The sequence below is a fragment of the Thamnophis sirtalis genome, unplaced genomic scaffold, assembly GCF_051295495.1.
Source record: "Thamnophis sirtalis isolate CommonGarterSnake01/CBP01778 unplaced genomic scaffold, rThaSir2_p1.2 scaffold_8, whole genome shotgun sequence".
Classification (NCBI taxonomy): Eukaryota; Metazoa; Chordata; class Lepidosauria; order Squamata; family Natricidae; genus Thamnophis; species Thamnophis sirtalis.
This window is the reverse complement of record NW_028261388.1, coordinates 51,272,800-51,294,782: the sequence shown is the minus strand read 5'-3', so window position 1 is coordinate 51,294,782 and position 21,983 is coordinate 51,272,800. Positions and strand designations below refer to the sequence as shown.

The 21,983-nt window shown below is 35.8% G+C and overlaps 1 protein-coding gene across 2 annotated transcripts in view; it reads left to right on the top strand.

Annotated features, from left to right (window-relative positions):
* Positions 1-20,366, top strand: part of RUNX1 (RUNX family transcription factor 1) — a 92,077-nt gene extending 71,711 nt beyond the window's left edge. For both annotated transcript variants that reach the window (XM_087721638.1, XM_014067320.2), the window contains 2 exons: positions 15,235-15,396; positions 19,267-20,366. In XM_087721638.1, the coding sequence (XP_087577764.1) occupies positions 15,235-15,396; positions 19,267-19,760 (656 nt within the window). In that variant the 3' untranslated portion in view covers positions 19,761-20,366. The remainder of the gene's footprint in view (positions 1-15,234; positions 15,397-19,266) is intronic.
* The last annotated feature ends 1,617 nt before the right edge of the window (positions 20,367-21,983 follow it).

Genomic DNA, 21,983 nt, shown 5'->3' with positions numbered 1-21,983 from the left:
GTTAGACTTAATATATGAAAGGCAACTTGGAAAACTTGAAAAGAAAGAAGGACATTTGAATCCCAGTGCTTAAATTATTAGTCCCTGTGCATGATATGCTTAATTTCCTTTTCCTTATCAAGAAATTATCTTCTGACAAGCACTACCTTCCCTGCAACCTATTGCTGGGAAGTAATAAGAAAGGATGATAGGAAAAAATGGGATGAGGATTCATGTGAGAATGAGTGTCCATGTGCACTTTTGAATCTGGTCATATTTTCTTTTGGATTCAACTGTATTCATATAAAGCATCATCCCCCCCCCCCCCACACACACTTCCCACAATATTTCCTGAGCAACGTAATGAAAAGATGTTTTATTTTTGTGGTATTATCTTCAAGAAAGTAGTTGCAAATAATTAATGCTTCACAATACAAATAGACAGATACAGATATATAACAATAAAAAAACTGTCTGACTATCCTCCAGTGGGTATCCTGTTGTTGAACAGAATACTTTATTATAGAATAGAATACTTCATTTGGCCAAGTGTGGTTAGACACACAAGGAATTTGTCTCCAATGCAAAATAAAGGAGAAAATAAATAATAATGACTTTGACTTTTAGTACTACAATTATACTACTAAAAATGTGCAACCGGTAGAAGGGGGAAATGAAAGGTAATAAAAGGATAAATAATATTGCAGCCACACTCTATGGTTTTGTCAACTGAAAGAATTAGGTGTTCAGCAGAGTGATGGCACAAGGGAAAAAACTGTTCCTTTGTCTAATTGTCTTGCCCCCTCTTGCACCATCCTGAAGGAAAAAAGATATCTGCAGACCCCTCCAGGATGTGAAGTCATCTATGGAAAGCAAGATGGTTGCAATTACTCTTTCTGCAGTTTTGACCATCCACTGGAGTCTTACATGTCCTATTTGGTTGCTGTACCAAACCAGACAGTTTGGGCTTCTTTGTTTTCAATTTATTGGAGCTACTTACATTACTCCATTGGGATTAGTCTAGGCTGTGCCCTTTGACCCTCCACATGATCCAGAATAATATGTTTTTCCTGTCTTCTACTAATCAGCTACCAGGCAGGCTCCACCTGCACTTCCTGCTCCAGGGATGGGTTGCTCTGGGTTTGGCCCAGATCGGGCAAACCGGTAGTGGCGGCGGTGGGAGGCTCTGCCCACCCATCCAGACTCTTCTACGCATGCACAGAAGCATCACGCAAGCAAGCGAACCGGTTGTAAAAAAAATGGAAACCCATCACTGTCCTTCTCCCCTGTCTACATATTTAATCCCAATTGGACCACTCAGTTAATGTCTGATGGATGGATTAGTTTAGAGTCATGATATTCCTGGATGGTTTCACAAGGAAATACACATTTTGGACTTTCATTCATATTTAGGAGTCCTTGCTGCTGTCTGAGCTTGGTTGTTTTCTTGCAGATGTTTCATTGCCCAAACTAGGTAACATTATCAGTGCTGATAATGTTACCTAGCTTGGGTAATGAAATGTCTGCAATGAAATATCTGCAATGAAACATCTGCAAGAAAACAACCAAGTAATGAAATGGGTAATGAAACACCTGCAAGAAGACAGACAAGCTTAGAGAGCATCAAGGACCCCTCATTTCAACCCTGACCTACAAATATTCTCCTTTATTGGTTTCATTCATACTTCAGCAAAGGGAAGGGCAACATATGGAAGGCCAGTCACTTATTTCCCCAGGAGTCATTTTTCAAGATGGTAAAGTTAGTTATCTCTATTGAACTAGAGGGTGACCAATTATCTAGCCAATTACTTAGACTTGAGTTAGACAATTTTTGAATGTAGAATTGGCCTTTTGAACTGATCTACATTTTGTTGCTATAATATGTGTCGTTACTCTAAGGCTTTTTATGTGTATGTGCTTTTGAGTTAGTATTGACTCCTGGTAACTGCCTTGCAGTTTTCTTGGCAATATTTTTGAAGGAGCTTTGCCGTTGCCTCCTTCCTAGAGTAGTCACCCAAAGTCACCAGCTGGCTTCATGCCTAAGGGTGATTAGAACTCAAAGTCTCCCAGTTTCTAGTCTGCATCAAACTGATTCTTTAGATTAATAAAGTGAAGATTTTTCATTTGTTTGTTTAATTAGTTCTTGTTGGGCCTAAGCCCAAAATTTGAATATAGGCTTGAATAAGTGTTACTTTAACAGACCTTAAACTCTTTCTGCCATACCTGTCATGAAAAAAGACTCATAAAAAAATGAATGAGGCAAGATAGGACCAACAAAAATGTGTCTGGACTAGTTTTTCACCTAGTCTCTCATCTTCAGAATGGGGGACAATGCTACCATTAACCCAAACAGGCAGGGTCTAATCTTTACAGGCTGCATGAATCTCCTGAAGATGCCAATGGTTGGCTGGCACCTCATCATCTGATTGGTGGTGGCAGTGTGTATATGTGTGTGTTAAGCCTTAAATTGTTGGATCCGTGACTGGCTGTGTTGGTATTTCTAGATAGCTGGTGCATGTTTTTAACTTAAAAACTGGCTCTGATACCAGCTTGTTGGCTGTGAATCAGTTTCAGTTTCACACCTGTCTGAAACAATGAAGGCCTTGTTAGCTGCATTTCCAGAACAAAAAAAGAAGACAAACCTGTCACATATTAAAGGGTTATAAGGAAAGCTTATAAAGAAGGAAATGGAGGAAATGCTTATTCTGCAGTATTTTCTTATTTGAAGAATCGACACTGTTGAGAGGTGACTGTTGGATTAGTTAAAATATATGTGTTTAGAACATGTATCTTTATGAATGAGATTTATGTTTAACACACTGTGGCTAATAACTATAGAGTAACTATCTGCAAACCACTTAAAACCAACTTTCTGTTGGAAAATGAAAAACTCAGCCCAAATCCCTAAACTAACATGGTGAAGGGTTTATATATCACTTATCTTTAATATAATACAATAAAGGTTTGAGGTTAACCTGAATCCAACCATTGTTTTATTAGAATGGTTTAAAAATTAGGTTTATGAATAAACCCACCCATTTGTAGCTTATTCATTGAATTATGAGAAAGGCTAGCTTAAGATATACCTATAGATTTATTTATTTGCTTGCTGCTTCTATTCCTTGATCCATGGAGAATATAACTACCTAGCATCTGGCCAGGTAGGCCTCTCCATTGACCATTTTAAGTGTTTCTATATATACTTTTTTTTAAAAAAACTATAAGCATCAGTGGCATAGTTTGGGAGTGGGGGAATCCTACAGAAATAAGGAATTACAAAACCATTAGCAATTTCATGAATTTTACTATTCCAATGATTATAAGAGTTGCATTTCATCAACCAAACCAAAAGTAGCAATCTAGATTCTTAGCAATTAAAAATGGCACAACTCTGACACTGACATTAAATTAACATTTAATAGAGTATATATATATCTTGTTAGAATAGCCAGGAACACACAGGTAATGATGACAGCAACAAAATAGGGACTAAATTCTGCAATAGGTAAATATTTTAAAAATTGTAATAATATTTCTTTGTTGAAACTTGCATTTTCTTGTTTTAAAGCACAACAAAGAGCTTTGAGTAATGAAATAAAGATAGGAGTTTGATGTTATCTCATACCTATAAACCCTTCCCAGAGTCCATTGATGGCCAGTATCCAGAATATTTGTGTTTAAACATAGTTGGTTGTATTAAGTATAAGGGCATATTCATTCTTCAGTAAACAGTATTTTGCTTCAAGGCCCAAATCTTTTAAATGCTTGCAAAGAATGGTAATTGTCTAAGTCTGCCTTCAAGTATCTCACCAAGTATTACCTAAGATTCACAGATTCAGGTACGTCAGCAGTTTGAAAGGAAGGAGTGGGGAGCATACCTGTTTAGATTTAATCTGATGGGAAGCTAACAGTTTTTTAGTTAGCTTGTATTTTTAACAAGGAACTAAGAAAAAAGCAGTTGTTATGTGGTTAAAAGTTTACAATTATTTAAATGCAAGAACTGCAGTGCGCTATATAAAGTGATAACTATTTCTGGATTTGCTATTATCAAATATAATATAAAAATCTCTGCAATAACAAAACTAAGTATATGTCAGTTATGGGTTATCTATAATCTACAGATCAGTAAACCCCTTACTCCATGAAGCCTGGATGGGTTCTTGGAGAGCTCTCTTAATTTATAATGTAAATAGTAAATAAGCAAGCTCTCCAAAAAATTATGTATGCTACTTTATTTGCTGTTGATGAATCTCTTCCAGTGTTCTGCTCATTTGCTATACAGTATTATCAAGTTACTAATAATGAAAGACCGAAGCAAAAAAAAAAAAAAAAACTGCAGAAAATCCAGGTGCTGGTTAGATTAGATTAAGCAGGAGGCAAAACTTGAGTGACTTTGTGTAACTGTGGGGGGACCTAGTTAATACTTGAATAGAAGATTGGAAGGAATGTCCAAAGTAGTAGACTAAATAGGGAAGTTGAAATAACATTAGAAAGAAAGCAAGAGGAAAATTCTTCTACACTGTTGCCAAGAAAATTATATAGTAGAGTTATGCACAAAATGAAAAATGTGTTTTATTTTCAGCCCAAAACAAACAGCAGACTTCGATTCTACTATCTTAGGTCCAAAACCTTCTATCTTTTGATCCGCTGCTAGGAGATCATAGATGTCGAGGTGCGGGGTCTTGTTTTATCTTTCACTCTTTTAGGATTCTACAGATTCCCCTTTCACATTTTTCTTCATGCAGCTAGAGTATATGCTGTAATTCCTATTTGTAAATCTATTTTTGATGCAGTATATACTGAAATATCCAGTGTACCATTTTTTTCTCCCTAGCATTTTCCTGCAAATTCTGGGTCCACTTTTTTTTTCAGATCAGCCTTGTGCTGATCCATTGAATCAACTGACCAACTTATTGCCTGAGCCTGACATTGTGAGCTGAGACAAAGTGACTGACTCAATCCTCCTCTTTCCTTTTGTAGGAAGTTATCACCCAGCCCTCTCCCATAAAAAAATGAAATATCCTAGGAAATATTGAAAAGGCAGAATATTTCTCTGGATGTGAAAAGGAAGAAACATGTTTTAAAAAACAGAATAGCTGCCTGCAGCTTCCTGCCCATCCCCCTTGTCAAAGAGCCATTAAAGCCTGAGCTAGTCCACTTTACATAATAAAGAGTTCTCCCCTTCAGCTCCAGAGTGATGGGATTAATGCATGATAATATTGGCCCTTTACCCAACTCACCACATGGCACCTGAGATCTCAACCAAACCTGGATTTAAAACGCAGCCTAGAGAGTTGCCCCTGATGGGCCCATGGGAGTCTGACAACCAATCAGAACACAAGCTCAAGATCAAAGGCCAGAGGGGGGATAAAACCAGGGACTCAGCTTCTCTTCCTCCCTTCTCTTCTCCACCAACATTGAAGCATGTGATCACCTTTTCTGTTCAGGACTCAAGCCATGTGGTCCTGTCCACCATTAAAACCATCTTTCCAAGCAGCCTCCATGTCTCCAGTGTCTTTTTCCCCACTTGGAGCTGAACCCAGAAGGACATTTCTTCCAACACTTTGTAAACACATTTTATAATACATTATATTTAACTCATGGGTTTTCCCCTTACCATATAAACTTAGATGTCTTTTTGCCATCGTTTAAAGGGTGCATCAGTACTCAAAATAGCATTGTCTGACATCATTCTAGGCAGAAAATTCATTTTTACCACAGAAATTCTTCCCAACAATAATTGTAGTTTCTCACATCTGAGCATAGCCCTTTTTAAATTTCATTTCATGTCTTAATTATTTTGAAATAACATTCTATTTGTCATTATTTGTCAACATTTGTGGTAAGGATTCTTCTTTGTTAGGAACTATTAAACTAACCTTATTTCATAGTTTATGATTTTAACATTATGATATTTTAGTCTAAAACTGGGTTTGAACTTTTGGGATGCAATAGAATCAGGTTTTCAAATTTTTCTCCTCATGCACAGGAAATAGTTGAATAAAACTATATAAATTCTACAATTAAAATGCTTGCATTAAGTATTTTCAAATACTGCAGAGTTCTCAGTATTATTACAAAAATAGCAACCTACCACTTACAGTTTGCTTGCTGTTTAGGTCTTGAGGCCTGCAATCTGAGATATAATGTAAAATGGACTAATCTCAGCTTCCTGTGAAAGTCATTTCAAAGGCCCAAGCTTCTCTAGAACTTCTTAAATGGTTTTAATGCCTCAGTAAAACCACAAAAGCTCTAAATTAAAAGCAAACATTAGGGCATTAGGGCATTGCTTAAAAGTACTTGTGTCTTTTTAAAGAACCTAAGTAACTTTGACAATGATATTGAAACCTTAGGTGCATTATAACTGTGTACTTTTTAGTTATATGAGAAAATGCAGTTAAAAGGGTTGTTTGTCCAAAATTGATCTGGCTCCCTCTCAGCTCCCTAGAAGGGAAGGAGGTTCCGCCAAGGAAAGGATCTACAACATGAGATGTTGGAAGTCATGGCCAGAGCAGCCTTTGCACAGCTTTGTTTGGTGCATCAGACAATTTTTTTTGAAGCAATAGTGCTTCATGCCCTCGTTACTTTAGACCAGTGTTTTACAACCTTGGCAACTTTAAGATTATTTAAGATTTAACACTGTTCTACACTATTCTCCAATGACTTGACTTAGAGTGGCTTTTAAATATGATTTGGAAACTGCAATTGATACAAAATGCAACAAGCTGCTTGTTGCTTGGTGACAACTTTTAACACCAGTTTTGTTGTATTAGTTAACTTAATTTCTGGGTTTAGAAACAGAGGAACGGCAGGATTCCTTGAAGTTAACATACAGGTGAAACTCGAAAAATTAGAATATGGTGGAAAAGTTCATTTATTTCAGTAATGCAACTTAAAAGGTGAAACTAGTATATGAGATAAGACTCATTACATGCAAAGAAAGATAGTTCAAGCCATGATTTGTCATAATTGTGATGATTATGGCATACAGCTCATGAAAACCCCAAATCCACAATCTCAGAAAATTAGAATATTACATGCAATCAATAAAACAAGGATTGTGCATAGAACAATATCGGACCTCTGAAAAGTATAAGCATGCATATGTACTCAGTACTTGGTTTGGGCCCCTTTTGCAGCAATTACTGCCTCAATGCAGCGTGGCATGGAAGCTATCAGCCTGTGGCACTGCTGAGGTGTTAGGGAAGACCAGGATGCTTCAATAGTGAGAGAGAGAGAGAGAGAGAGACAGACAGACAGACAGACAGACACTTTCCATTATATGATTTTGAAATGAAATCAAATAATTTGTAAAGAATGAATATGAAAAGAGTCTGCAAAAGACCAAAAGAAGGCAAAAACTACCCAGAAGGAAAGCCAAAGGGAAAAGGGAAAGATCTCAGGGAGGAACCCATAGTCAGTACCTTCAAAAGGACACTGAGTACACATAATGCCTTTTCTAACCACTTTTGGAAATTGTTAACTCTTTTCAGTTATTAGGAATCATTGAACTGATACGTGTGAAAACATCAGGTAACTTTCATTCAATTTTTCAATCATTCCAAGGGAAGATTTCATATAATTATTTGCAAAATCTTATATCAAATCCATCTGAAACTATTGCTAAAATCATGCATTATACTTTTTTTCTTTTAACTTTGTTGCATTTTTCATTTTTAAAAAAATAAGTTTTTTTTAAAAAAATAAAAAAATAAAATACAAGCACTTCTTTCTCTTATTAGCTCCTTTGAGTAAAAGTAATTTCATAATGAAATAGCTGGTGATAGAACTGTACAATTTCCTCTGTAATTTTCCAGTTTCTTATGTTGGTGTTCTCAAAGATAAGTCAATATTTATGTTATATGCCTGCTACTCATAGTGATGAAGTTGTCTTTTGGTAAACTCCTCCTTTTTCAATGTCCTGAATAATCCAGCTACCAGGAAATGATACTGTCATTAAAAAGCAGCATTAGGCAAGGATTCAGTCACGCTTTGCTATTTGTATAGAAGGAAAATATGAAGAAAAGAAAAAAATTACAGCTAGTTGGGGTTAATGGAAGACCTTTTAAACACATACCTTCAAAGGCTACATTGTGGATGGGTAGGCTAATTAAAATGTATTACTGGAAGAATTCAATTGACCTATCCCTATATTTAGGACACAGAGCTAGAATTAAGATAACGGATGTGTTATGAGTGCATACTGTGTCCACAAACACTTGCAAGAACGTGGTACTGGACAAACCTGTCTACCAGTGGATTTTAGATATTGAGGAAACAGTGGGAAGCCTAGGTAGATTGAATGTTAAAGAGAGGATTAAAAAAGTAAACCAATTAAACTGACAAAGGTGCAAGATAATAAAGAGATTTAAGCATTTAACAAGTTTTGTTGGTGTGATAATATGTAAACATATGTAATATGGAAAAATAAAATACCCATAGTGCTGTACCTGCAAAATCAAACTGACAAACGCACAGTGCACACTGTTTTTATGACACATATACATAATGGGTGGAGATAAGAATATGTCTTTTGCCATGCCTTGCTTTTCCCTTTTTAAAGTTATGTAAAGCTATTGAAACAAACAATATTGTTAATATTATTTTATATTTTATAAAATATATTTTATAAATCTCTCATATTAAATGCAGCCAGAACTCTTGGGTTTATTTTGAGACTCTTCCTAAATTCTTGGGAATGGATTCTTCAAGCTTCAATTTCCTTGTGTTATAGATTTTTTTATATACCTATTTCAACAACTTGTTAAGAATGAAAATGAAGTGTGTGGTATCAGTTAAAATAATTATTGGGCTTGAGCAGGGGGTTGGAGTAGAAGACCTCCAAGGTCACTTCCAACTCTGTTATTCTAGATTATCTTGCTGAATTATAATTAGATTGGTATGTATTACCTCTACAATAGTAATGTATACCAAACATGTATTCATTTTGGATGATGGTTATTAAGAAATTGAAAAAAATAGTGAATGGTCTTTCACATAATACGTTGTATACTTTTTTCTTTCCTTTTTATTTACTAATGTTAGTTAAGAGCCTTGGCTCAAAAATAAGCAGGAAAAGTTCCAGAAAAAAACATTGATGTAGACACTTTTATTCAGAATTGGTCTCCGTCATCTTAATTTGTAATAGATTCACTGCCACATAACTCAATTTGTGCTTATTTATCTTTTGGATAGTTTTCTAATTCATATTATTTGCAATGTTTATTTTAAAATGATAATAAGTTGTGTTCCTTGGTGGGTTGTATTTGTCATATCATAGTTATTGGTTTAAAATGACAAAAATAGATTTGCAATGAGTGGTTCATACTAGCAAGAAGACTAATTAATATCTGACAAATTAATTTGTGGCTATTTGTATTGTCTCTTCCCATAATGCCTTTAGTTGTAAATTTATTTATTTATTTATTTAAAAAGTCATTAATATAAAAGAGAAATAAAATTAGCTACTACTCTTTGCAGGGATGTGGGTTTCTGTATTATAACAAAAAAGTATTTGTTATCTTGGCAGTTACTGACATATAATCTTCACTACTGATTCACATCCTGCTCAAAAATGATTCCAGCAACACATTGCATCACTGTAATATCCAGCCTCTTTAAATGCCACCAAGCTGAAAATAATGGCAATATCTGACCTCTGGTGAACTCTGGGTTGGCTTGTGCAATTATGGTTATCTTCCAAAGGTAGCCTTGTGCTTCCAAAGGATGGCAAGCTGCCATTGTGAGAGTTCACTCACTGTTTTTCTTTGCAAGGGCAGTAGTTTCCGGTTGTAAAGGCTGTAGGTTGGAACATAGAAATAACACCTCCAAATTTCACCTATTTTTCAAGCTAGATTTTCTCCCCCTCACCCCAGCCCCCCTTAAAGACAAAAACATCCCCATCAGATCTTCCAGATATGATCAGAACCAACCACAGTTCCTAACAGAAACAGAGGTGTAAGAGCTCATGCACATTTCTTAATTTCATTCTTATACATTTTCCTTACAAAATGTATTATTATTAAAGAACAAATGTTTAAACAGAGTGACATGATAATGTTGGATGAAAAATTAGATTTTGTAGTTTAAAATATTCTTTTCCACAGTTGTTGAATAATTGAAAATACTTTCCTTGCTCTATGTGCTATGGATTGAATTACAGCTGTTTTGGACAATATCATATACTCATTTTCTACAGATTTCTCAGATTCTACAGATATTTTAACTTATATTGACTGAGAGTTAGATAATCTTTGTTGTGATTTACTACAAAGCATTATTGCAAAATCTAGATCTATTCTCGGCCATCTATACAGCAATCTGCGTCTTTAGAATGGTGGACTCTTGTGTTACAGAGATAATTTACACATGAGTCTGGTTTGGCACATTATGTATTCTTGAAACTAAGATATCAAATTGTAGAATAAATCAGCATAATCTATCGCAGTACGGAGTTGCCCCAGAACTTAATTATACTAATTATCTGAGGAATCAAACTGAGCATTAGGTACTTAAAAGACTATGCAAGAAGCTCTCTGTTGCCACCCAATGGTCAGTATATAAAAAAGTATCTTTCTTGGAAGATACATTTCCTCCAATTATAAGGTCCATATTGCTGCACATACTGATATATTGTTTAAATCCCTATATTTCTAAGAAATGGCAAATAGTGGAGCTTCTTTTTTCATATGCATTTAGCTCACCCATTTTTAATCCATATGTTTTCTCTTATAGATGTAAATATGTTTCCAAAGCTTATTGTATGAAAGTACTAAATATTATGCAATGTACGCCCTGTTTAATTATGGTTGTCGGGTTGTTATTGTTTAAGAAACCAAACACAAAATTTCTGTGGCTGTAAATCATGATGGGGCATGAATGATGGTACAGTGCTTTGTATCTAATAGCTAGCTTGACAGGAAGCTGGACACATGCAGCATGAATACATGAGTTTAACTAAGCACATTGTGAATTATTGTAGTTTAGTTCCCACCCTGAAGTGTTTTGTTGCAATAATTGTTTACATATACTTTCTCACACTATAAAATGCAGAAATGAATAGTACTTGTTACAGTAAAAAGCACTATATGTGCAAATGATCTAAACTGATAGTAGAATAATCAAGATGATCCTTTTCATTTTGTTCCTTTTAGTTCTGTCTAAAAAATACTGAAACCTCATTTTGCTACCAGATATCTTTATTTCAGATTGTAATTGCATAATTCAGTAAAGTGGCTTCCTTAACCTAGTAGCTTTTGCATGTATGATGACTAAAACTCCTAAATTCCCTGTTATTATAGATGGACTGGATGAAGTTTTGGGAAGAACACCAAAGTTGTGGGAACAACATACTCCACATTTATTGAAGTCAGCGGAATTGGGAAATCTCTGATCTTGGAATTAGTGTCAATAACTTTGTCTCGGAAGCTCCATACCTAGTTCTCTCTCTTTCTCTCCCTCCCTCCCTCCCTCCCTCTTGCCCCCCTCTTCCCCCGACACATACATATACACACAGAGAGAGATGCATGTACATAAACACATGCATGTGCACACACAAGGGCAACCAGTCCCATGTACACTGGGCACATATGGGCACACACACACATGGGCACACCAGTCCCACACTTCAGAAGATTGCCAGGTTGAAGAAGGCTGATATCTTCTCATCTGTTACTATGAAGCTGCTCAGCAGTTGTTGGCATAATTGCTTGTCCATTACACAGGTCTTGGATAATCAGAAAAAATGTGTCACCAGTTGGCTGACTTTCTCTGTTTCTGAAAAGATAAGGGACATGGTTTGAAAAAAAATATATCAAGGGAAACAAAATAAATAGGGGCAAATGAAAACTTTGGAGAAAAATAAACTAGGTTAAGGAGAAGAGGAAAATAAAGCAGCAGGCAATCTAAGAGGCAAAAGAAAATTGAAAATTATCAGGACTTTCATGGTGGGAAGGTGAATTTGAGGAGTGCTTAAAGAATTCAATCTTTGTCAGTTCTATTATAGAGGGATCTGATATGCACCTTCTGATGTAATGTGCATATTATCATTTGTCTACTGAGTTTGCACTTTTCAAATATTCTAATAGAATTCTCTAATCTAAACTTTTGAAATATGTTGTATAGTATATAAAATGAATATTTTAAACTAATTATATAAATGTATAAAGATTATGTGTGTATCATTGCAGATTAATGGTAAAGTGCAATGGAAGAAACATATAGGTGAGCACATGTGAAAGCAATTCAGAAATAGAATCTTCTCTGAAACTTCACATATTGATTTGAGTTCATCAACCAAGTCTTTAGCAGCTGGTGATTTTTAATAAGGTTCATAAAGACAAAACTGGTATAGCATCTCATTTTCATATGGTGCTATTCACAGTTGTTCTAACTTCTCATATTCTGATCTTCGCCTGATATTTTTAGTGGTTACGAACTCCACCTCCTCACAAAGGACTTTAGATAAAAAGAACTTGTTTAGTTAAATATATGTCTTTGCATACCCATATTTTTTGTTGCATGCAACTAGGCTAAGTACAAAGCCAAGTCATGGTCCTTTCATTTGGTTTTCTCAAAAGGCAGTCATTGTCTCATCACTTCAAGTGGTACAGAAGTGCTAACAAATGGAAACACAAAGCAGGGTCTCAGCTGTCACTAAAATTTTATGTCTTGCAAGCCAGACTTCTAGAGACAGTCCAGTGTTTGATATCTGTCCAAATAGGTTCTGTTTCCACTTATGTGATTTGCAAAGATAGCATAGTTCCCAGCTTTCTGGATTTATAGGCCTGAATATTTTTCTAAATAACTAAAGTGCAGGTGAATGGTGACTGCATGTCACACAATCTTGGGTAAAGACCGATCTTTTAATAGGGCTAAAAACAGTGGGGATTTGAACCAGGCTTCATTCTGTTTTGGTCTCAGAAATTGAAAATGGTTATGTGTTCTTGTATTAGCATTACTCATTTACTGCTTTTAAGTCCTTACTGTAAATATTTAAGTAAACTAATAATGCTCCATTTGGGTAACTCTTTTTTTTAAATTTATTGAACACAGATGTGCTTGGCTGGGTTTTTATTTCAGTACATGGTGTGAATACAGCCAAAGGCTGCAGAATTTTCCACATACTGGTATATTTTGATAGAAAACTTTTAACATTTAGATTTAACAGTTGGGTAAATGGAAATTCACCATTCTGTCCTAAAATAGAAAAAGGTGAACTTACATACACCAAAATGAAGAAAGAATTGTAGAATCAGAAGTATAGGGTACTTAATCTCATTTGATATGGGACAGGAAATTTTGTGCATCTGGTACAGCTTTTCTCTGAAGATCTCTTTTAGCTGATTACAGTAGATAAATTGTCAAATTATTCTTCGGTCAGCCACAGTATTTATATTTGGGTAACATGTTCAGAAGATGCATGAAAATAGCTCAGAGCTTTTTCCCATTAAAAAAAAATACGTTTGAAAGAGGGCATTTGTTGATACTTTTGCTAGTACCCAATTATAAAGCTTCTATATGCAATTTCTAGCAATGATGTTTTTTAAATCCCCCCCAACTCATAATAGGAAAATATGTTAGGAATCCAGATGTTAAAACTAAAGACTAACTTGTCTATTTCTAGAAATTTACATGAGAAACCCAGAATAATAAATAAATGTGTATATAAAACAAGCATATGGTACAAAATTGGATGACTATAACCTGCCCTCCTCCAGGAAGCTTTACATAAGTTGTTGATCTGTGGGATTTATTGGGTATGGTCAAGATTTCTTGATCTAGATAATTCAGTAACACTAAATCAGGGGTGTCCAAACTTTTTGCAAGGAGGGCCAGGTTTGGTGAGGGGAAAATGTGTGGGGCCGACCATTCGGCCTGACATTCTTTGAACCATTAACGTTAAATGCAAAGGAACTATTTTGTGAAAGATTAAACCAGGGGTAGTCAACCTTTTTATATCTACCGCCCACTTTTGTATCTCTGTTAGTAGTAAAATTTTCTAACTGCCCACCGGTTCCACAGTAATGGTGATTTATAAAGTAGGGAAGTAACTTTACTTATAAAATTTATAAAGCAGAGTTATAGCAAACCCCTACCGTCCACCATGAAAGCTGGAACGCCCACTAGTGGGCGGTAGGGACCAGGTTGACTACCACTGGACTGAACAAATAACTCAGGCAGGGAGAAGAGGCTGAGGGCCACTCGAAATTTGAAAACGGGCCACAATTGGCCCCTAGGCTGGACTTTGGACTTTGGACATGCCTGCACTAAATACATAAATTAAGTATAAATACTTATTTGGCAGTCTGACCATGAAGATCATTTGTAATTTGAAATGATGTCCTAAATTAGCAAATAATAATTTAATATACAGATATTTAACTCTTGTAATCTTTCCTTGCTTCCTCAAAACCATCAGTTTGTCTGCAAATAGAGTTTTAGCTTACAAAAGCAAAACAAAATGCAAAAAATAAAAGGCAGAAAACCAAGGAAATTAAAATTAAGGTCATTGTAATTAATTAATTCAAAGCTAGGCAAAAGGGGCTACATTTTCCCTTTGCCTAAATGTTGGGCAAGCTGGAACCAAACATGTGTCCCTTGGTAAAGCATTCTAGAGTCTGGGGACCATTGAGGAGGAGGAGAAACTTTTTTGTGGGTCACAAAGCTAACCTTCTGACCACAGGATACTTGAGAAATATACTTATCTTTGGTCATTGTTGAAGATTCCAAAATAATAAGATGTGCTTTGTGGTGCCATTGAGCAAGCTGCACTTTTTTGTAATTGTATATCATGATGCATGTCTCATGTAGGTAAAGTTTGCATCCCAGCATTGCACTCTATGTCTTTTCATTACCCTAATCTTTTCCTACCCCTCTTGAAGGGGCCTTTACTGCTTATATAAACCAGTAGGCAGGTTCATAGAGGGAGACATAATGCTGAGGCCCTAATCCTTATTCTGACAAAGAGAACAAATGCTATTGTGTTCCATTCAGCCAATTTGATTTTAGCGTTTTGTGATCTATTACTCATGGAATTTAAAGTATTTATACTATACTAAGTGACATTTATAAAAGAACTGCCTTGCTGTATCCTATAGTAACACAACAACCAGAGGGCATACATTTTGCAACCATCCTTGCAAGAATCTGCAATAAATCACATCTGGATGATTTACCATGAACTGATGCTCTATGGTTAATGTTAGATTAAGAAATGTATTTTACTATTCTTCACATCTATTTTCCCTATTTCAGATACAAGGCAACTTCAGCCATCTCCTCCCTGGCCTTATGACCCATCTTACCAATACCTGGGATCAATTGCAACTTCTTCTGTTCATCCAGCTACACCAATTTCACCTGGAAGGGCTAGTGGAATGACCTCCCTTTCTGCAGAGCTTTCAAGCCGGCTAACAAGTAAGTGACTTGGAGAATCTTGTCCCTTGAACAAGTAAAATGCTGCAGCTTTTTGCATAAATTACGGTGTCAAGCTTTAATATAATTCCAGAAATGTGGTTTTACCCTATTGGATTTCCTGTTCCATCCATAACAATTCTTCTGATAGTTTCCAGAACAAAAAAACATTGTGTTTTGATTGGGATAAATATATAATGAACAAATTAATGTATAGAAAAGAATTCAGATCCAAGACATTAGTGTAGCTAGTCAGAAATGTAATATTAGAAGAATAATACTTTAGTCCCATTTTTAAAACACTAAGTTAGGAAACCAGCAAGTTTAAGATATTGCACCACTGGGGGTAGTGGTGGAAGTTATAGTCAACTCTCAAGAACAGAAGTTGATTGGGTAACTTTGGGCCAATCACTTTCTCTTAGCCCAACTTACCTCACAAATGGTTGTTGTGAAAAAAGAATGATATGCATGCTGCCTTGAATTCCTGAAAAGTGGGATATACAGTGGTTCTTAAATGTTTGTGAATCCTTTCGAATTTTCAATATTTTGAAAATATGACCTAAAACTTTGTCTGTTTTCCCAAAAATCCTAAAATTAGATGCTAGCTTGGAGCACTTTTAGTAGCTTCAGCTTGAATAAATCACACCTGGATAAGAGTTGTTAATTATTGTTGTTGCATGATATAAGAATATATAAGCTTGCCAGCGGCTTGTTTCACCATCATTTCATCAGCATGATGGGAAATTCCCATCCTGATATATCCCAGTCATGGGCACTATTTTCCCACGACCCTGTGTACCTCACAACCAATTCTCTTTTGGCTTAGATACAGCTCAGCTCAAATTGCAAAAGTTCCATTTTGTGATTTCCAATGCAGCAGTTCTGTATGGCTTGGAGGCTGGCTATTTTCGCATTCCTTACCCTGCCCTCTGTTACTTAAAATTTAAGGCTTGGTTTATTTTATAGATTTCATCCACACCATTGTAATCTTTCAACCCACTTTTCAGTCCCTAAAAATGCATATCATTTCCCCCCCCCCCGCACTTATGAATAAAACGCCTGAAATTCTGCCTTCCCCATCTTCTATCCTCTGGGCTCAAGCATTGTCATCTCCTCTTTCCCTTCTACAAGGCAACCTATAGCCACAGTTGCAATTGTTGAGAGGTGCATCTGGATGCAAAACAATGACATTACTGACATCATAGCTCCTTGGTACAGATACGTGAGGCAATCAGATGTTCAGCACATGACATTTCTATTACTATATTTCCCTGCTGCATTACAGCCTCACCAATTGAATTTCTGCTTCTCACAGCTACCACAAGCAGAAACCTTCTCAGGGAAAAAGTGGCAGTCCTCTTTACAACTGGCATTTAGGCTTGAAATCTGATCTGCAAGGGAGGCATTTCCAGGTGTTCAGTAGCATTGTTTAGAAGAAAGGCAGATGGTGATTATATATGGCACATCCAAAATTTCGACTATAGGCTGTCACAGAAACCTTCTGAGAAACTTGTTGAAGGATATCAAAGAAGTCTGGTTTGCCGGCTGACAAGCTTTCAGAATCTGACACTATATTTGCAGCACCCTTTTAATCCAGTCGCAGAACAGACTGTTTTTATTTTCTTTCTTCCACCTTTCTGACTCTTTCCCTTCTGTAGGCACACATTCCTTTTAGGCAGACTCCACACTGTGTCTGAGGAGGGCTTGCCATGAGGAAAGGTTGCTTTATTGTTATTTTAATGCCTTGTAATAGCTGGCAAGGAATGGGAGCCAAAGTCTCTGTTAACTGGAGCCTGTCTCCTAGCTCTCTTTTAAGAGGCCATTATCTTTCATCTGTGGGAGGGGGGAGGCTTTGGAGGGGAAATGAGAGTTCCTCAATCAGCAGAGGAAGGGAGCTGAAGTTCATTATTTCAAATGGGGAACAAGCTATTCAAAATGCTTTTAGTAGTTCCTAAATTTATAAACTTTGTGAATTTATGTTGACCAAGCAGCCAGTACTCTATGTAGTCCAGATGAAAGGAGTAAAGGAATGAAGTTCACAAATTGTGTGTGTGTGTGCGCGCGCGTGTGTGTGAGAGAGAGAGAGAGGGAGAGAGAGAGGGAGAGAGAGAGAGAGAGAGATTCCCCCTTCCCCACTTCTCTTTCTCATTCTCACATGCACATACATATAGCTAACAATCTTTAAATGATCCCTGCAAAGTGTCTGCTTGTTTGGGACTAGCTTGGCTTCTCTTCTCCTACATTTCATGATTAGGGTTACTGAGGTGAAAGGTGGATGTGTGGAAAGGTTCAGCCTCACTTGTTTTTCAGTGTGACCAAACTGTCAGAGAAACCCGATTCATCTCCTACTAATTAAATATTTCCATACTTCCCATTAACTACCCGATTTACAAAATGCATCGGGATTGAAATATACTAAAGGAAAAGAAATCAAGAAATGGTAGTTCCAAGCAACTATGTTTTTAGTGGGCCAAAAGGCTGATATTGCAGCATTGAAAAGATAATATGGCCCCTTTCACTGGATTAGAGACCTGATTGCATTTGCCACTTATGAGTAGATTGCTTACAGAGATAGACTTCATATAGACAAATTTAATGAAATAAGGAATTAACTTTTAGAAAATAACAGAAGGTAAAAAAACCATGCTATATTAGATGTATTATATTAGAAAATATATGCATTCAAATAATTCTTTAAATAGCTATAGACTGCTAAGTAATATACTTTCTTTTAAGTTTAATTTTTTCACTTTAAAAGCCACTGGTTTTTTTTTTACAATGTATAGATTTTTGTTTTGTTTCTTTTTCCTTTTTTATCATTATTTTGAAAGCAAAAATAAGATAAATTCTCAGTGGTGGTTTTGTGACAGGGACCGAGGTGAAATATTTCAAGCTATACATTCCCAACAACACTCTATCCATGCTTGGAATACTGACGGAAATGAATAGTCAGCAGTTTCCTAAATAACTGCTCAAACATTTTAGTCAACTGTTCAAGATAAAACTTTTCTTTGTTTTCACAAAGCAGACATGACCTGCAAACCTTAACACTGAAATCTTTTTCGTAGTTGCTTCTTTCTTACTAAATATATGACAATCACAGTGCTCTATCACTTGCTGCTATCACTCCATAATCTATTTATCATTCTTTATTTTCACTTAAAGCTCAAAATCCAACTCTGAGTTCTGGGTTTACCACATTTTACATGATAAATGGAGGTTCTCCAAGCAGGATCTCCAAGGGTTATTGTATCTGAATAATGTTATGCAAATAAATAAATAAAAATTCCTAAAGAGAATCAAATGTCATTCTTGGTCTTTTCTTTTGCTGCTAAGGGAATATATTTGATTTTATATCAAGCAAAATGTTGATTATTGAACCCAATTGATGATTGTAGCAAAGAAATGGCTATTTGACACAGGACTTGTGAATAGTGGGACAAAGCAAAAGCAGCTGTCACATTCATGGAACAAAGTCACAGTTTTCTCACTAATTGGATCTTAAGCAGGATTATTGAATAGAGATCTAAGGTTAAATTTATGGTTTGGGTGGTTAGATGAAAGACTTTAACTTTAGGTTTAGAAACAGAACACCTCTGTAGTACAACTATTACAAGATTGGTAAAACGTTATTCATATTTCCAATGATAACGACATATATACTTAATTTTCTATACTGTGTATACTGAAACACACTATGGAGAATAATCCTGTACCCTAGAGAACATGGCTAATTTATTTTTACTTAAGGCATACATTTCAAAAGCATTCAAGAGCATTACAAAGGCTTAACTGTTAATAGCCAATATTTTGTTTTGCTATTTTACGTTTGTCAAATCTAATTTTCTATTTATATCCTTTCTCCCAAACCAGGTGCTTCAGACCTAACAGCATTCAGTGATCCAAGAGTAGGAATTGATCGTCCATTTTCTGCCATTCCTTCCATTTCTGATCCTCGTATGCACTATCCTGGAGCATTCACCTATACTCCAACCCCAGTCAGCTCAGGAATAGGAATTGGCATGTCTGCCATGACCACCGCCACCAGATATCACACATACCTACCACCTCCCTATCCAGGTTCTTCTCAGGCTCAAGGTAGCCCATTTCAGACCAGTTCTCCTTCGTATCATCTCTACTATGGAACATCAGCAGGATCTTACCAATTCTCCATGATGACTGGTGGTGATCGGTCTCCCCCACGTATTCTGCCTCCTTGCACTAATGCTTCCACCGGATCTACTTTACTCAATCCCAACCTTCCAAACCAAAATGATGTTGTGGACACTGAAGGCAGTCATAGCAACTCCCCCACCAATATGGGAACCACAGCAAGATTAGAAGAAGCAGTGTGGCGACCATATTGAATTATTACTACAGGTGTCTATTCTGGCAATATCCATGCTTTTATATGACAAATGAGAGCACTGCCATGTTTATCTTTCACACAGAATAACAATCAGTTCTGAAGTCAGTATTTCTGGAAATATTGCTATGATTTTGCTCAATGAAGTGATTACATTCCCATAGACTTTTTCCAAGTTTGAACTTCAGAAAATAACAACATTTTAAGATTGTAGTTTTGTTCACTCATGTTGGCTATAAATATGGAGAAGGATAGATACTCAGTATGTGTCCAGAGTTTCAGACCTTGAAATTTAAAGTATTTTGTTTGACATTTGGTGCTGAGGGATTTAGTCTTACACAATCTTAAATAATTTAATCAATCATTTTGACCTGTAAGTTAAAAGGAAGTATACAACGATTCTCAGAGAGAAACTGTGAATGCTTCTAATTTAGCAATGCTGTGAATAAGAGTTTTTATATTCTGGAAATAATTTTTTAATCAAGTTGTATATCCCAAAGAATACAGGAATTGTTTTTATTTTTATTATGTTTTTCAGCTTGCAACTCATCCTTCTTTGTGTATCATCTTCCTTTATTGGCACCTTAAAATCTGCAGAAAGATTTAATCCTTTTTTTATAATGTGCTCGCTTTTCTTGTACTTTGTCAGCTAAGTGCATCTACAAAAGCCTCTTTTTTAGAAAAGTAATTTAATTTTTTATTATAAAGGAGTGACAACCTACAGTCCTTCTCAACTACTGAAAAAGTACATGATGAGTTGCTCAATATTTATACTCTGCATTGAACTTTTGTGTGTGATGCACTTATTTAAATATTGCTTTGAAAATAAGCATATACATTTTGTAGCAACCAAAGTTTAAAATTATTACATATAAAATGGCTGGAATAATTATGGATAATGTGACTTTTAATTATTTAGAAATATTGTTTACATTTCGCTCCATTTCATTCTCATCAATAATTTAAACAAAGTCACTTTGTCCAATTGAAAAGCCAGGTTTCTTTGAAAATGTTATGATGAATATCATGTTATTCTTTGAATAAGTTTAGGTTGTATTTGCTGCATTTGGATGCTGACTTGGGCACTGGAAGCAAAGATTTGTCTCAAAGTATATATTTTGGAATTCCTAGTACAGTATGATATTTATATTCCATCAACTTTCTTAAAAACAACATAAGGGGGAAAAATCAAACAATACAACTAAATATTAGCATTCTAAATGACTATTAAGTTCCACATTATGGTCAAAATACAATACATCCCAGTTTTCTCCCTTGCCCTAATAAGAGATTCAAAAATTCATTTAAGGCTGTATCCTAACCATAATTTTGAAGAACCAAGTTCATTGTGGTCCCTCCCTCCCACATGACACACAATCCAAAGGATTTTCTAGCAATCTTACATAATTGAAGTTCAAACAAATAATAACTTAAGTGTGGGATTCTTCATTCTAGGCATATATTCACTGATTCATCCTTAGCTATTTTGCACCCTTATAAAAGAGAGGTGTGGGCAACGTTGAGACTACTGAACCTGTTTTTGGTCACCCGAGTAACTCCCAAAGTCTCCACTAAAATTCCTATATTCAGAATATTTAGATATTCTGATTTTCAGAGGAAAATTAATAAAAATATGCTATATTTAAAGTGCATTGGGGGAAGCGAGAACAATCCAAATGGGTAAAATAAGAGCAAGAAACCTCATTTACCACTGCAGAGAAGCAATTTCACAACCACCTGGGAACTAAAGTATAATTTTTGGACACACAAATGTATGTTCATAACATAGAAAGAAAAATGTAGATACTTTTTCTCTCTCTAGGAAAAGCACCCCACTCTTCCACTTTCTATAAGTAGATAGAGGCACAGCATAAAGTAATAATGTTTTAAAAAAGAGTTTGGATAACCATTTGTCTGAAATGGTATAGGGTTTCCTGCCTAAGCAGCAGCTTAGACTAGAAGACCTCCAAGGTCCCTTCCAACTCTGTTATTCTATTCTAAGTCCTAAGCATCCCCACCCTGACATCTTTCCAATATTCAAACTTGCAGGCTTCCAAGTATGCTTACAGTCCAGAAACAAACCCTTGAAGAACAACTGGAATGTGGACCTCACATCTGTATGTGTGATTATGTTTGTGTATCCCACCCTGTAACTCAGTGTGCTTTTTTGTTTGGTTTTATTTGGATTTTATAAAATAGCTTATATAAAAATGCCATTGTTTTC